The following is a 16392-nucleotide window of genomic DNA, read 5'->3' on the forward strand; positions in this document are numbered from 1 at the left end:
TTTGGACTTAAAATACAAATATTCTTGGTTTCTACCCAAATACCTGTATATTTTTTTTTTAATGAACTCTACCAAAACTAAGCTTATTTTTGACTGTTTTTTGTTCTTTCCTGGATATTTAAAATACTTAATATAACCTAACACACAGTTTGCGATGTCAGTTTTAGAAGAAAATGTAATTTAATCAACTTCCCAGCACCCAATGAAAAACAAAATCTCTCCAGAATCTATGTGAAGTATACTCCTACTGTTCAGAAAGGAAACATATTAGCACAGTAAACTTAAGCTAGTATTTTCCAACCCAGCCAGTTTGACTAGATACATACTCTCTCAATTTCATGGCATTTCTTAAGTGCTTCTCCAAATTTATTCATTGCTTTGTAAGCTTGCGCACATTCTGTCTGAAACCACATGCACTGCATTTCGTTCAAGTTCTCTACTGCCGAGGTTCCTTCCTAAAAGCAAAAACAGCATTACAGAAAAAAAAATCTCAATTTGTTAACCAGTTAAAAGTACAAATAAAAAGGCCATCAAAATAATGACCAATTTCAAAATTGTAGTCCTGAAAACTAGAAGTTGCCACAGTTATTCCTTAATTTGGCCCTTTTGTGCACTTCTACCCTGATATAATCTTTATTGTACCGTCTTTATTTATGTGGTCCCACATTTCCACTGAATTTTCTATTTCATTTCCTCTACCCAAAACAATGCTTCAAGCAATGAACAAGATGAGCTTGCTTTGTTCATTAATCATGACTCCAAGCTGAAGAAAACTGTTCTTGTATGTTTCACTTTTTCAAAGACTCAAAGACACAATTAATAGCCAGGCAGTCGCCACATTACTGTGAGAGTTCCTCATCTTTAGGATAGGAGAGGCATTCGCTCAGTGTTTTCAATATGGCTTGCAAGTATAACATATTGCAGCATGAAGAGAAATTACAGAAAAATTTTATCACACGGCATGACACTGACACCTGCAGGATTTTTTTTTTCCCCCCTAAAGCTGCCAATCTGTGTCTTCCAGAGACTTCCTGATCGAGCTAAGTATGGAAGTAGCTGATAGTGCTTCCTGTGAAATAATAGGAGTTTCTTACGGGATCAGCCCTATAGAGTGGTGGGAAAGGAAAGCAGTACTAGTAGCTTTCATCACTTCTAGTTCAGAAGCAATTACGGTTGTCTTTCAAATCTGGTATTTGTACATGCTTGTATACATCTGTAGAACTTATCATACACCTGTCAAGCTTAATGTCAGCCTCAGCCATTCACAGAGTTTGTGTGATCACGCAAAAACCAAGCTATTGAAGAATCAGCCAAGAACCAAAGCTGGGAAAGCGACAGATAATAGTCAGATAATATTCAAAAGGAAGCGTAAGGAGAATGCTTCAAATGAGAAAGAAAGGCAGTTTTCAAACCAGGCTGAGCTGGGTAGCTAGAAATCAGAAAAAAATGTCAAACTTCCATTTTCAGTATGCTTAATTTAGGTCTTTAATTTTTATTTTTATGAAGCTTGCACTTGAGCACTAGATATAAGATCAAAAGGAGTTGAAAAAAGATTACAAAGTGCAGCATCATCAAATCATGCTTTTAAAGTTCAGTTCGTGGCAACTGGGATGCTTGCTTTTTTGACATCATCTTGAAGCTGCTTAAGGCATTTTGAGAGTGAATTAACCTGGATTCGCAGGAAATTTTGCATCAACAGCTCCACATAAACCTACTGAGGTTATATATTTTTTTCCTTCTCAAATCCCATCCTGTGTTCGCCTGCATACTCCCACTCACCATTTCAGAAAAAAATCTTTACCTTTTCCCTTATGAATACCCCCTGTTCAACCTACATTACTCCAGGTTCTTCTTAGTGTTCAACAAAGAGAAAATCGGGAGAAGCAAAAATAACTTTACTTTGTAGGAAGGTCCTGAAAGTGTTTTGCCTCCCTCCCATTAACAACACACAAATCATATTGCCAGAATTAAAAAGCTATCATTTGCCAAATATTCTGGGAAGACTGCACTGAGCTATTTTGACTTTCAGATGTGAAAGAACAATAGCAAGAGAACTCAAAAAAAAAAAGTAATCTATGAGACCACCAAACCTATCACAATAAGTTACTGTGGGGACAAAAGCTGCATTATACAGATTACTTAATTTCCTGCATCATTTTTTTTTTCCTGCCAACTAATTGGTTGTAAGCAGATGCAGAAAAAAGATACAACGCGCAGCTTCCCTTTGTCACTATTAAACATGGCCTTGGGGATGAAAGCTTGCTCACAAAAGGAGAACATCTCAGAATGCTTCTCACGCAGAAGCCATAGCAAATTTATTTATTTAAAAGAGAATTCTGACTAGTCTTAACATATTACTGTTAGAACAACGTGAAAGACAGGCTACTTGATCATATCTCTCATATCTATCTCCAATAGAATCAATACTAAACTCAAAGAACTCAAAAAAAAACCACAAAAAAACCAGTTCTCTCTTGAAAGGGCATCCTGTATTTCTATGTGGCACAAGACATCAAATCCAGGTTTTAATGTTGCATTTTCACTTAACGCTATGGAATCATGCTTAGTAATTCAATCCGTAAAACCAACTACCATTAGTAAAAGCAAGCAACCATTTTTGCTCTGAAACAGAACTTAAGGTTTGTAATAAAGGTGAGTGGAAAGTTAAAAAATTATTCCATAACGGATCAGGCCCACATTATTCAGAAGAGCTATAGTTAAATGCAACCAACCCGTGTAAACTTAGAACACATTTCTTCTGCTTCTTTAATGAAGTTTGCTTTCAACATATATTTCGCACATTTGGAGTTGATAAATCTGTCTGCTGTGTCCAAAGCCTGAGCCTCATCCATCCACCTTGCAGCTTCTTTAATATTTCCAGCATGCTTAAACAAATAGAAATGCAAATTAGACTCGGAAAGTATAAAACATGTACAGCAGATCAACTCTGTTTAATATAACTAGTTAATTTTCTACACTTATGTTTATAAATAGCTTTTCTCAGGAAAGTAACGGATCTTAAAAGGAAAAAAGCGGAGTAACTACTTTCCATCATTATGGAGTTACAGGTCTTTTGGCACTAGAAGTTTTTCCTGAAAATACCTAAAACCACTTTGATTAATCCCATTCTGAGGGAATACCATATTGTAGTTGAGAAATTGTTTTTAAATAGTTAAGAAAAAGAAGGGTGTGCATGTAATATTAGGTGGATGACATTTATAACATCAACTAAATTGATCAGGGTGATCTTCTTTAATATGAAAATAATTGCAAATTGATAACCTACATCTTGCAGTACGCTTGTCCTTTATTGCCTTCAAAAATCTTCACAAGGGCTTATTCATGCACACTAAAAAAATCAAACTAGATAACCAATACCCTTCTTTCGGAACACACTAAAATTCACTACAACATTTCCCATGGATTCTTCACGCCTTTAAAACAAGCTTAGCACTTCACTGTTCCATCAAAACCATTAAAGTGTAAAAGTCTTTCAGCATGCCAAAAAAATATCCTCTGATCACCAAGAATGGGCCAAACTTAAAACTTACCTTGTAGATTTTTGCCTTCACAAGGAACAGTTCTATCAAAGTGGGAGTACTTTCTATAGCAGCATTTATATATTCTAGAGCCAGGGATGGCTGTCCAATTTTATCATAATGTTGAGCCAAATAATACTGGACCCAGAGTAAAGTGGTTGGAGGTTCTTCTTTACCATCATCTACAGTAAAAAAATCAGAGGGAGATTTTTTGGTTCAGTTTATTAAAGTAACATGACAAAAAAATAAAACAAAAAAACTACACATATAGCCACTGAAGTTAATTCTGCCTCTATATCAGGCTGCCACATCAGACCTGGGAGTGTTTCTGAACTCCTGGGTCCAGGTAAGTAACTTCTAAGTCTATGTTTTGACAAGACTTAAGCACATTTTCTTCCCTTCTCACACCATGGTTTTAAGGGAAAAGAAACATGAATTCGCAAGTCAGAAGATGGTTGCATTTTGATCCAACTAGCCCCTCAGCCAGGGCAGCCCGAAGTGCAGAACCGCAGTGCACAGAGTTCTCACTGAATACCATTTTAGGTGAAGGATATAGCAAGTCCCGCTGAACACAACTGTTGCACACTAACACTGTAAAACATTTCAGTAAATTCAGCATTTACACTTTTTCAGTCCACAGACTTGAGTATTTTCAAATAAAAATGTCTGTTCCATACCACAGCTTTAAAAAGATTTTCTGTCTCTACCTTTGAGAGATTTATTGTCACTATTCATGTAAGTGTATCCAACAAAACAGTGCTATGCACAAGTCAGTTTTCAAAGCTAGAGCGCTCTGCTTGAAACCCACAGTACTAATGAAGCCTTAAAGTTAAGTTTGCTGCTTAATTTTGAATATGAAGCAAAGGCACCTTGCCGGGGGAGGGCACAGGGGTTCTGGTTGTGCCAGAAGATTCCGGTTCTTCAGTTTACATTATAACCAAACACGCAATTACATGCATTTGTTCATTTTAAGGCAGAAGAATGTTGTTTATTTGAACGAAATTTAGTATCAAAGAAAATATTTAATTGAAATTATAGTAAGCTATCTACTCAAACAGAAAAACTTAACAAGCAACTTCATAAGGAAGAATCGCATTATTTTTGCAAAGCAGGGTTGGTTTTGGTTGGTTGCAAATTGGTTACAACTTCAGTAAAAAGTTTTTAATAATAACGATTATTCCATGAAGTTTTAAATGTATATTGTTATTCGTACTATCCTAATTATTACACCATCCTAATCCGCCTACCAAAACTTCAAAACTATCTTTTGTTGATATTTTATGCAGATTTTTCTTGCAGACTTTCCATTACAATGTGATTAAGCTAGTAACTAACGAAACATCATAAAACTACTACAGAGGAAACTGTGAATGTTAGATTCAATACATGTAGAACCACAACTCGCAACAAAAACAGTAGTCAGCGGTAACATGGACAAGGTAGTGCTTGTTTTATTAATCTCTCAAAGACCAAGCAAACAAACAAACAAACCACACAAGGCAGACAAAATACTTCACCACAAGCTCCAAACAAAAAAACCCTGTAGATTGTCCTACCAAATCAGTATAAAACATCAAATAAATATAAATTCATTTTTGACAATGCTACAATTTGACAATGCTACTGAACATTACAACGTAGCCTTCAAATGTCTATTTCCTGTAAATTGATCAACTCAAGCCTTGAAAATAAAACACCTGAACTCAAAATTGGAAGACAAATGATAACTGGATACATGTGTACAGACTTAAAATTTGACAGCTGAAATCCCTTTTAAGGATGGTTGTGGTTTGGTTCTGTTTTGGGAACAGGAATAAAAACATGATTCCAATTTCATCACTCTCCACTGATTCTCTGCCTCTGAATGGTCCTATAATGCTTATACCAGCCACCACTTCCATGAAGTAAGATAGTTTAGCACTCACCATTTGGGTTAAATAACCTGCAGCTTCTTAGGGAGGTTTCATAACCTACCACGAGCTCTTCTATGATTGCCACCTACACATGCAAGACAAGACAAAAAAAACTGTAAGCAAGATGGTATTTCATCTCAGTTTGAGCTACTTTGTGTTCCCCAGACTAGTTATTCTTGGTAAGAAAATTTTGCAATAACCTAAATTGCAACACATATGGGAATGTACTCGGTCTCTCTCCCCCACTTTTAATTAGTAAATCTTAGGGTTTTTTTTTTTTAGTGCAGCTTTTAATTAGTAAATCTTAGTTTTCTACATTTACAAACTAGGCACAAGGCTATGTATGCTTCTGCTTGATTTTTCTAGAAATACTAGAACAGAATAAACAACAGTGCAGACATAGTGAGCACTGAAGAAAAAAAGCTTCTCTCTTTAGTGTGTAACAGCTACTATCATGCTGTAATAGATCAAAACGATAATGTAAAAAGTTGGATAAAAAGAATCCTACCTTCTCCTTGTCTTTATATAATGACCTCAAAGTATTGAAGACCGGTGGGCAACCTTTGCTGAAATTCATCCTTAGAAACTTGTCCAGACATTCCTTAAACTTTTCACCTTGAGAGGAAAAAGACCTGTTGATTTTGTTTTACCACACATTACTTATCAATTGTAGGCTGTTTTTGCTGATAAAACACTAGCATCTAAGAAACACAAGCGCTGATCATTACCTGCTCAAAGATGCACTTACCTGACAAGAAGTTTAACGGTAATCTTCTTGGAACTAGTCCTCTTGGGTATTTTGTCCAGGCCTCTTCATAAATCTTTAGCCTCTCCATCATATTTGCTGGAACAGAATTTTACACTTTACTTTTTTGTCAGGATGGGAAAGCGGGGAAAAGAGATGAGGGAAATTAACTAGATCTGGTTAAGAAGAGTCAGAATACAAGATCTAATGAGCATATACTTCCTAGAGAACATTAATTTCCACTTGCAGTGGAAATGATTTCAGATGTTCAGTATCCCTAAGTTCCTCTTCCAATACTAGTTATAATTGCATGCATCTCATCTCAAAAACAGTTCTTGTCTTAACACTGTACTAAAATTGTGAACAAAGAAAACCATTCAGGAGAATCATGTCTGTTTTTCCAAAACCTGTATTACCTGTAACGTAAGATTAAGACAGAGTAGAAGAAAAAGTCTGAATTAAACTATTCTATTTGAAATAATTTTCATCTTCCAATAATGCACACCGAGATGAGATGACTGATTTTTTTGGTTTGTTTCCGTTTTAAAAATATGGTAACAATAACACAAGAATCTTTACAGCTTTCCTTAAAATTACAACAGTATATACACACTGACAAAAACACAAAATTTAATTGAGCATGTCTTTAAATAATGCAATACCAGTTTTCAACACATATATAAGTGCCAAATGTGCAGAAACAGCTTGCGTACTACAATATATAAAATCATTACCTGGTTTAAGTGCCTTTTCTAGGCCTTTGTAGTAGGCCCAGTTTTCAGGATTTCTTTCTTGCAATCCTTTGTAGACATCAACTGCTTCTTCAAGTCTGCCAAGTTGAAGCAGGAGTTCTCCTGTGTGAAATTTAAGAAACTTTAATTAAGGCAACAGGAGAATGAAGCAGTATAGTATTAATTACTCTACAGTAAAAGATTAGATAATCCTTGACTCCATGTAGATTCTAACTTCTTAGGAAAAAATGATCAAAGTGGCACCACAAACTAGCTGACAGATACTTTGACAACAGGTGCAGATACTTTGACAACAGGTGCAGTTAAAGTAAGATCCCACAACTCAGCCAAATAACTCTTGAAACTTACTTGAAAATTTAATGTTAAAAGCAAGATTCATGTGTTTTTTCTCACTTACAGAAATGACTGGTTACTTTAAGCGCAGTTTTTACTACAGAAGGCAATTAAAAGCAGTACACGGTATTTCATGCGTATAGCATCTTGAAAACCAAACTGTAACTGCAGAGCTGCAAATAAAAGAATGGTTCTTCAGTCTGATATTTCATAAAACTAACTTCAACGTTTTAAAATCAAGACACTGATCTGATTAACAAATTTTCAAGATTCTACAAGCAAGTTTCCTTCTAATGATAATTCATTAAAAGATACAATGGCTAAAACTAAAGTCTAGGTCTAACTGTACTTAGCATCTTTGCTGATGCTGGAGCAAAATTCAAATTTCCTATCTCGCAGGAGAAGATTACATTTTACAATGCTTTGATATTTGTAAATGTGACACACTAGAAGATTATACACAAGAGGTGAAACAGTGTCACTCCAGATTAAGGTTAAGATTTTCTTAACCTGTTTCAAGAGCAAAATGCAAAAGTCAGCATTAACTCTTCTCTATGCCATAACATGTAATTTTATCAAAAGATGCCTCTTCCCACAGACAGGGCTGGGGGACTACCCGCAGTATCTAAGCGCGGGGAAAACATCAATAGTTCACTCACCAAGAATGATAGAATCTGGAAAATAAACTTAAATTATTCCTCTTTGGTGGAAGTTATCATTTTTCACCATGGTGGCTATTATACTATTTTCAGGATTTCTCAGCTGTATTCCATCCACAATGGCTTTTGCACATACACTTGAAATTTACAGACAGCGCTCATTTATTAGCAGGCTTTTCTGTGGTATGTGACTGCAGCTACGTTAAAACCAACAACACAACAGTTGTACCTTACTGCACAGACTGCACAGTGCACAGACTGCAAAGAGCATTTCCATTCTTTTTTTCCCCAGTAGTTCACTAGAATGTTGTTTGTTTGTTTGTTTTTGCAGGGGTCCTGTTTGAAAATCACGTTTCAGACCTTCAGCAAAAACTTGAGAACACAATGTGCCAAAGGTCTTTCAAATAATTTGTAAAAGCAACTCCCATTCCCCAAAACCAAAAGCCCATGCTATGTCTGAAAAATAGTCTGCAGTCGCATAATCCCAACACCTGTTTACAATCATACGCAAACCAAGTAACCCATTCAGAAGAGAGCTGCCTGCAGTCACTTTCTTTGAGGAAATACCACACAATTTTCATAGCATTGTCACTAGTCTATTCGTAGTTTGTTTGCACAACAGTGAGACTGTCGAGCAGGAACAGGGAGCGGGTTACTGTATCTACATGAATATAAGAGTAAAAATCTCTTTGCTTCAAGCAATCACCCAAATAGATTTCAGTGTGGGCTATGAACAGACAGTAGTTTTGATAAGTTGGCAGTTTTACATAAACAGTGAGAGAAGTACTGTGCAGCACCACACAGAAGAGGAACAAGGCATACTTTAAGTAAGTGTACCCGTTAAAACAGAGCCGTAAGAACAAACTTCTATCATTCTGCATTTCAGCAATGGAATGTAATAGAGTATTATATTGTTCTGTTGTTATATGCTAGCATTATTATAATACAATAGCAGAAGATTATATTGGGTTGCCCACCCAAAGGGTCTATTTCCATACACTTTAAGAGCGACTGAGTATAATTAAAAGCCTTCTACTTTGCCAAAAATTATTCTGCCCTTACAGCAAATGGTCTCTGTCAGGACCACTATCAAATCCTAGGATGGCACAGGTCTGGCTAAACTAGCCAAACAGAATTTCAGAACGATTCAGAATCACCTGTCAGAAAACATTCATCAGCTCGTAAGTTTCAGAACAGCATGTCTGCACTCTGCTGACGACTTATCTACCTGGGAGAGGCATATGATAGGCACAGCACAGAATTTAAACAGTTCTTGAACTTGTTTTTAAATTAAAGTTGCAAAAGAAGGAAAAAGCTGACAGCATAGGCACTCCATTTTATAACCATGCATTTAGGTGTATCTTTGAAGAGTAATTACCTTTAGTTTCTTCAACAGCCAGTTTATCACAGATCTGCTTTTCATAGGTACAAAGATGCTCCAAAGCTTCTTTGTTTAGTCCTGCCTCACGGAGGACTTGATTTTGATACAGCAGCAGTTCACTGTACTCATAGTCCACTTTATCAGGTGATGTCTACACAGGACAAGAGACATGAGAAAGCTCAGGCTTCTAGAATGCATTTGGGATTTAATTTATTTGACTAACACTGCATAAAGTTTGCATATCATGACAGGAAATGTTTCATTTTTGTCTTAGGAAGTAATCCACTCAAGAATTCCATGTTCTCCTCTTACCTGCTGTGTCTTCCTAAATTCCTCTAAAATTTTTGCTGCCATTTCATAGTCTTCCAACAGATGGTAAGCAATAGCATAGCCAATCCATGATGCTCGCTGTGCGGGTCGGAGCTGAAGCAACTGGTATCTTGTTTCCTGCAAAAAAGTAGCTATTGATTTTCCTGACTTTATTCTGATGCTCTGCAGAATTCATTATGCAATGCTCTGTCTTCAGCATTCTGATATTTAATGAATGTCATTAAAAATTACTTTTCTATATATAAAGATTATTTCTGAACCAAAAGAAACTTTGAAACACTACAATGATCTCAACTGGATTAAAAAATTGTATTTTTACATCATTTCTAATTGAAAAGACTCGTGAGTCAGACTAACTTTAAGGTATTACATACACGCTTTTCCTGTATTACTGCTTGTGAACAGAATGAAATTAAAGATGTTTTCGTTTGAGCTGCAGGAATATTTATTATATACTGATGTTTCCAATTCACCTTGGAAATATATATATATTAAATCATTAGAAATGTCATTATGCAAAATAGGTCATGCAAGCACATCCCTATTCTTTGGCCAGAAAATAATTACAGCTGGAAGATGCAACAGATTTGGAATTATGCTGCTTTAATTTGAAAGAAAAGCCAGGACTTGTTTTGTTACAGACTTTTGGAAGATACCTTCAAATACTTAAAAATTAAGAAAAAAAGTTACTACTTACTAAACAGCATAAACAGTCAAAAGCACAGATCAAAAAAAGAACTAAAAATAGTAACAGCAGTTTCATTAGACTGCAGGAAGATCCTTTAAAATATTATAAAATGTGAGAGGGCAGAAACTAAAGCTAAGAACGAACAGCAACCTTTAAACAACAAAAATACCCCTCCCAACTGTATTCCAGTTCTTCATGCTCTTCATAAACTTGTATATGACCATTCATAGATTACTGGCTTATAAACATGTTAACATTTAATCCTTAATGCATTCTGTAAACATGTTACTCGCGTGCTTAATAATTATGTATTTGTAATCACATTTATCCAGATGCCTTTTCAAAGAGAATATATATTTACAAATGAATTTTTGGCACCTATGCTAAGTTTTGGCTACCCTGTCTCAGTGAGAGAGGAGTCAAATTTCTAAATTACTGAAAAGATTGAAACCCGATACAAAATATTATCCTAAGTCTCTTGTGCAAACGTCTGAAGTTCAACAGAGATTATTGCAGAGAAAAGGGATACCTTATTACACTTGCCTACATAAGCTTAAAAGCATACAAGCTTCCAGACACAAAGACTTAAAGCTTTTTTCAATTCATTAATGTTTGAATTATAAATACTTAGGATGTCACATATCCCTGCATGGCACAGTAAGAAAGAAAAAAAATCTTCTGTAATTGTTCAGACTAATCTTAAGTGAGCAATACAGCAATTATCACAAATGCAAGAGGAGAAGTCTTGAGAATCAATCAAGACTTACGAAATAAAGGAATATTTATGAATAAGATAGACACATGGGCAGAAATTATTACTTAGTCTGAACCACACTGAAACAACTCCACAATATGCATAATGAACAGAAGCGGTTACTCCTTACGAAACAAAGCTACTGGCAAGCTAGACATCAGCTTGCAATTCAAGAAATCAAAAAAGCTAACTACATTAGGAGTAGAATTTGTAGAGAAGATGACAGAAAGTGTGTGTTCTTTACAGAAGCACCACAGCCATGACACTACCGCTTCATAACAGTTGCTTAGCATCGAACGTCTCACGTGGCAAATACAGACAACTGATGCAAGGCAGCAAATAACTGGGCACTGCAGTAGCAGGCAGAAAAAGAAAGAGGCTTTCTATCTAAGTTACCAAACTGTGTTCACAATTAATCCAAAATAAATAGGAAAAAACAAGGTAGTAGTCTAAACATTGAGTACTAAATCTATACAGAAGAGGAATATCCAAGAGTTTTGATAAAGAATCTTACAGCTGACAGAAAATATAAGGAAACGCATGGCCCCTGAGGAAGCTGTGTACTAATGCCCAGGTTAGATAGCAAGCAAAATATGGCGTTTCATGCAGCATACTTCTTGCTTAATATTGTCAGCCACTACTGAGAGGAAAACTAGTGGCCACTGATCTAGAAGAAGAGGCCACTAAAGAGATATGCTAAAAAGTGATTAAAAAATTGAAACTCCTTTGCCTGAAAAACACTATTCTTCAGGACATGCAGGAATCTCTCAAAGTAAATAATAATACGACCGTGGATTGTCTACAGCTGGATTATGCAGCATTAGAAAAAGTTTAGCAAACAATTCCACAGTGAGATAAAAGAATAGTATACTATGTGACTTAGTCTGTATACTTCACAGAGATTGCTCAGTAGTATGTCTGCTTTTACTTTCATGAAGTTACCGAGCACACAGTTTTAATGCTGGATCTCACAGTCTAAGTCCATACTTCTTAAAAGCGTCATGAAACAATTCGCAAACTTTGCCACAATTCCCTAGAAGCTGATAATGTATGTAGTATGTATACTTACCCTGTAACCTTCAAGATCCCTCATTTGAATTTGTAGCAGAGAAAGATCTCTCAAGATTTGAAGATTGTCTTTGTCCCATTTCAGTGCATTTCTATAGCATTTGATAGCTTCATCGTACTTCTTGTCTGACCTCTGAAGAAGGCCATAGACATGCCAACCTGGAAAACTCTGTTAAGGATTCTACTGAACTTGAGCAGGGAGAGAACATATGTAACATAGCAGTGACAGAACAGTTGGTAAAAAGTTCTAAAGCCGTTTTGTGTCATCACAATCATTATTTTCCTCAGCTATATGAAGAAACTGCCTGCAAACTTAAAATATAAAACAGTTCACCGGTTACATGGATATGCTGTAAACTCTACTTTTCATGTACTGGATGAGGAAATTGTAGTAGGATCTCTGAAAAAGACCGTCATTTTTGAATAAGGGCTTATTATTTTGACAACTGGAGTGCTTGCATTTCCAACATTCTAAGTATATGACAACCTATCAATGTAATGGCAACTACTGCTTTTAGAGCAAACCATGTGCTTAAAAGCCTAGTTTGGCCCACCACAAGTTTAGAGTTGCAGCTTAATGATAAAAACAAATATATACAATGAAAGCTAGAATAACCTGAGTTAACTGTGACTGCAAGGATAGCTGCAAATCATTTGCCCATTAGACAGCTTAAACAAAATACTGTTATATATTGGACACAATTTTAAATTCTGAAATTCCAGTTTGAGGCATAATCGTACCGGCTCTTGTTGCTACTCTATAAATCAAGTAGTTAGAGAAAAAAACTCTTTCCCATTCGTAAGTGGAAGTTCTATTTCGAAAAGGATACATACATGACTCTTCAAGTCATTCCTTAGGCCTCTACGCACCAGTTCATATGCTTCCTCTTTCTTCCCTAGACAGTTTAATGTTAGTCCTTTCATTGCCAAGGTTTCTAAAAAAACACAAAGATTAAATAAATATCAGTTATTCATTTTTATAAGCTTTTAAGATTAAAATATCAACTTTCAATATAGTATACATTCAAATGTAGACACCATTATCAACATCAAGATTTTGCATTTTTTTTCCACATGGAAAACTAAACGGATTATTCACTTAAGTATGTCATACATGACAGTAATTTTTTGCAGTATTTCTACCAAAAGTGAAGGCATTAAAAACTTTTTGCTCTACAAATATTTTGAGAAGGGAATCTTTTAATGTGACCACTCAAGCATCTATTCACAACACTTTGAGACTTCTACACATCCATCCGTGCCAACCTAGTTCACAAAGAAAGTTTTTGGATAATGGAAAGAAAGTTTCAACTCAGGTAGTAAAAACAGACTGAAAATACAGTAAGGGGTAAACACTGTCCTCCTTCTCTTCCAAAAAGACTATTCCTTCAGAAAAACTAACAAGACCACAAAGCTGACTGAACAATATACAAAGCTAAACAATATATATCTACCTCTGCCTTTTGTCTTGCACTTCTTCCTGATCATGAACAAATAATAATTTCCCCTGAAAAAGTGATTTAAACAATATATATTTCAGAAACTTGTACCATGTTATAATGACTGCCAGCATAAAGAACGGCAGGCTATGACTACTGGTACGATCAATCTTTAAACTACAAATCTTAACAGAAAGACTGTCTTTGTCATGGTGCAGGTTTTTGGACGCTCTTACTACTGTAAGAAAATCTATTTTAAGGGCAAATGGTTAATTATAAAATGGTATATATATTTACAAAGCTTACAAATTATTACTATATCTTAAAGTATGTGGGGGAGGGAAGTGAGGACGTATCAGTTGAAAACTTACCTCCATGTTCTGCAAACTTTGGGTTAGAAAGGATCTGTTTACAAAACTTCAACCCATTTCTATACTGCTTATGTTCGTAACACCGCTGTTGAAGGAGAACAGAGTATGGTTATTCAAAATATTCAGAGTGAAAGTATTTCCTACCGAGATTAAGCATCAGTGAAAATGTATTAATCAGAAAAGGTACTAATTAATAAGCCTCATTTACCTTCCTGTAATTAAAAAACTTTTGATCACCAGAGAAAGTGTATCCATGAGAACACACATTTAAATATCTATTTATTTTATATATATTTTAATACAGCAATTTATCCGATATCACAGGAAATGTTAAGTGCCTAGAGAGATTCAAATTTCCTTTAACATATGAGCAATCCTTATTAAAAACGTATCTTGGTAAGCATTCATCTCGCTGTAGCTCAACCATCTTTCACAGAAAGACCACGGGCATCTCCTATAACCATACAGGATGGGGAAAAAAAAGTCATTGGAGCTTGGCTTAAACCATTTCTGAAAGCAACCTCTCATATCAGTTTGAACACCACACAGATCCTATATACATCCAAACTTTCAAAATTGGTATACACTAACATTATCTTGCCATATTGGAAACTGTAACATAGAAAAATTGAAATTCAAGTGATAAATCTATTACGCAAGCCCCACAGATGACGCACGACTATGGTATATGCTCTGGCATCTCAGACCTTGAATGTGGTTGTGTGTTTAGAAGACCCCAAGTGCCAGTCACCCATTCTTTTACAAGTCTGCAAGTGCTCATCACAGAAGATCTGCTGACAAGAAGCAATAACTCAAGCACTTGAATCACGTGAATTGAAGCCTGAGTTAGAGATGGTGCATCACAACCAGGGTGCATATACTAGCGGAGTACAAAACAGTATTTAGTTACTCTCCATTTACAGGGGAAGCATTTAGAACAAGCAAGAATCTGTCAATAGTCAGAAGAGTTAACTTGCTCTCTATCAGTGCAGAAACAATTCTCTGCACGGCAGTACACAAGTCTTGCAGTGCCAGTGCTTGGAGTTACCATACAGGCCAAAGCTAATATGCATATAACAGGTCTATAAAACTTATAATTAATTACTTTTGCAGTAGGTTTTCAGGACAACAGGAATCCCTATGTGAGAGCTATAATTAGAAGTTCAGGTCAGCAAGCTTTACAGTTATTCCACCATCGTCTGAACAAAAATAGCATCCGAAGAATTTCTGAAACAGAACTTTGTTCAGCCCAAGAACTGTTTTGATGTTTTCCACTAGATATTCCACAACATTTCATTACGCTTGCTGCCATTCTGGAACTGATTTGATAACTCCTACTTCATGCTGTTTAAATTTCTTAAGAGTGAAGGAATGGTGAGTGAGTGAGAAGCATGCGCGCTGATTTTGTGACAATAATCACTCTGGCAGTACCTCCTGAACGAAGGCCTGCCAAACTGAACAACCTGCTGAAAAACCTGCTAGAGCCAGAATTGCTACTGTTCAGTCTGTATTTTGCTCCAGAATTGCACCACTGTATTTCATTATTCCCATCCAGAACTATATTTCACATCTAACCTGAAAAATATTTCACAGTAATTAGGGAGCAAGTAATACACTGTCAGCATACATTTAATAGCACGCTTCACAGCAGTTTTTTATTATTGCCTTTGGTTGCCAAGAATGGAATTATTACTAATTCTTTGTGGTTTTTATTGCCACAGGTAGTTGTCCACAGTGAAGCTGAGTAAACCCCAAAATTAACGAATGGGTCTTGGTGCTACACAGATTGTTAAGCGATCCGAGCTCTACCCAGACACTGCAGTTCTCCAACAGAACTCCACACAACTAGGGTTATATGCAACATAGGGTCTGATTTTTGGGTGGTCCCATGTGAAGCCAGCAATTGTACTCAACGATCACTGTGGGTCCCTTCCAACTGGGGATACTGAATGGTTATGGGATACTTCACACTAAGCGGAAGACAGCTCTGACCTGAGAAAAAAAAAAATCAAGGAATTCTACATGGCAGGTATGTTCCCCTGCCAAACAGTTTCTGAACTGCTCAGGAGTCAAAACTCCAGCATGACCTACCTTTGGGATCACCAATTCAGAGCCTCCATCCTTCCAGACAGCGACTCAAAACATAAAAAGAATGGAAGACCTGTATCTGCAGAGGTCCATTCATTAAGAGTTTTCCAGTTCTTAAAGATCTGTTATTTTAGCTGTTGGAAGCGTTTATTGATTTAAAGTCAATTTAGAATATGTTACAACTTCTTCCTTTCCCAAAAGCTCCTAGATGATCACATATACAAGGCGTTAACATTATTTTACCTATAGAAAATACTGAAAGATACTGAAAATACTGAAAGAACTACCACTTAAATATACATTACTATTTTTACACATCAGAACAGGCTTCC

General features: G+C 36.0%; 1 protein-coding gene across 2 annotated transcripts in view; it reads right to left on the reverse strand.

The window, feature by feature from the left end:
* Window positions 1–16392, reverse strand: part of NAA15 (N-alpha-acetyltransferase 15, NatA auxiliary subunit) — a 41544-nt gene that overhangs the window by 12720 nt on the left and 12432 nt on the right. The window contains exons 1-13 of one of the 2 annotated variants that reach the window (XM_080591409.1): window positions 13973–14058; window positions 13617–13669; window positions 12993–13097; window positions 12164–12321; window positions 9635–9769; window positions 9320–9473; window positions 6932–7051; window positions 6201–6296; window positions 5961–6067; window positions 5465–5537; window positions 3552–3721; window positions 2733–2885; window positions 327–455 (exon numbers count right to left, since the gene is read on the reverse strand). In XM_080591409.1, coding sequence (XP_080447535.1) covers window positions 327–455; window positions 2733–2885; window positions 3552–3721; window positions 5465–5537; window positions 5961–6067; window positions 6201–6296; window positions 6932–7051; window positions 9320–9473; window positions 9635–9769; window positions 12164–12321; window positions 12993–13097; window positions 13617–13650 — 1434 coding nt within the window. In that variant the 5' untranslated portion in view covers window positions 13651–13669; window positions 13973–14058. Of the gene's footprint in view, window positions 1–326; window positions 456–2732; window positions 2886–3551; window positions 3722–5464; window positions 5538–5960; window positions 6068–6200; window positions 6297–6931; window positions 7052–9319; window positions 9474–9634; window positions 9770–12163; window positions 12322–12992; window positions 13098–13616; window positions 13670–13972; window positions 14059–16392 lie in introns of those variants that run through there. The other variant, XM_080591408.1, reaches the window with a different exon arrangement.

The sequence above is a fragment of the Anser brachyrhynchus genome (genome assembly GCF_964034855.1).
Source record: "Anser brachyrhynchus genome assembly, chromosome: 4".
Lineage (NCBI taxonomy): Eukaryota > Metazoa > Chordata > Aves > Anseriformes > Anatidae > Anser > Anser brachyrhynchus.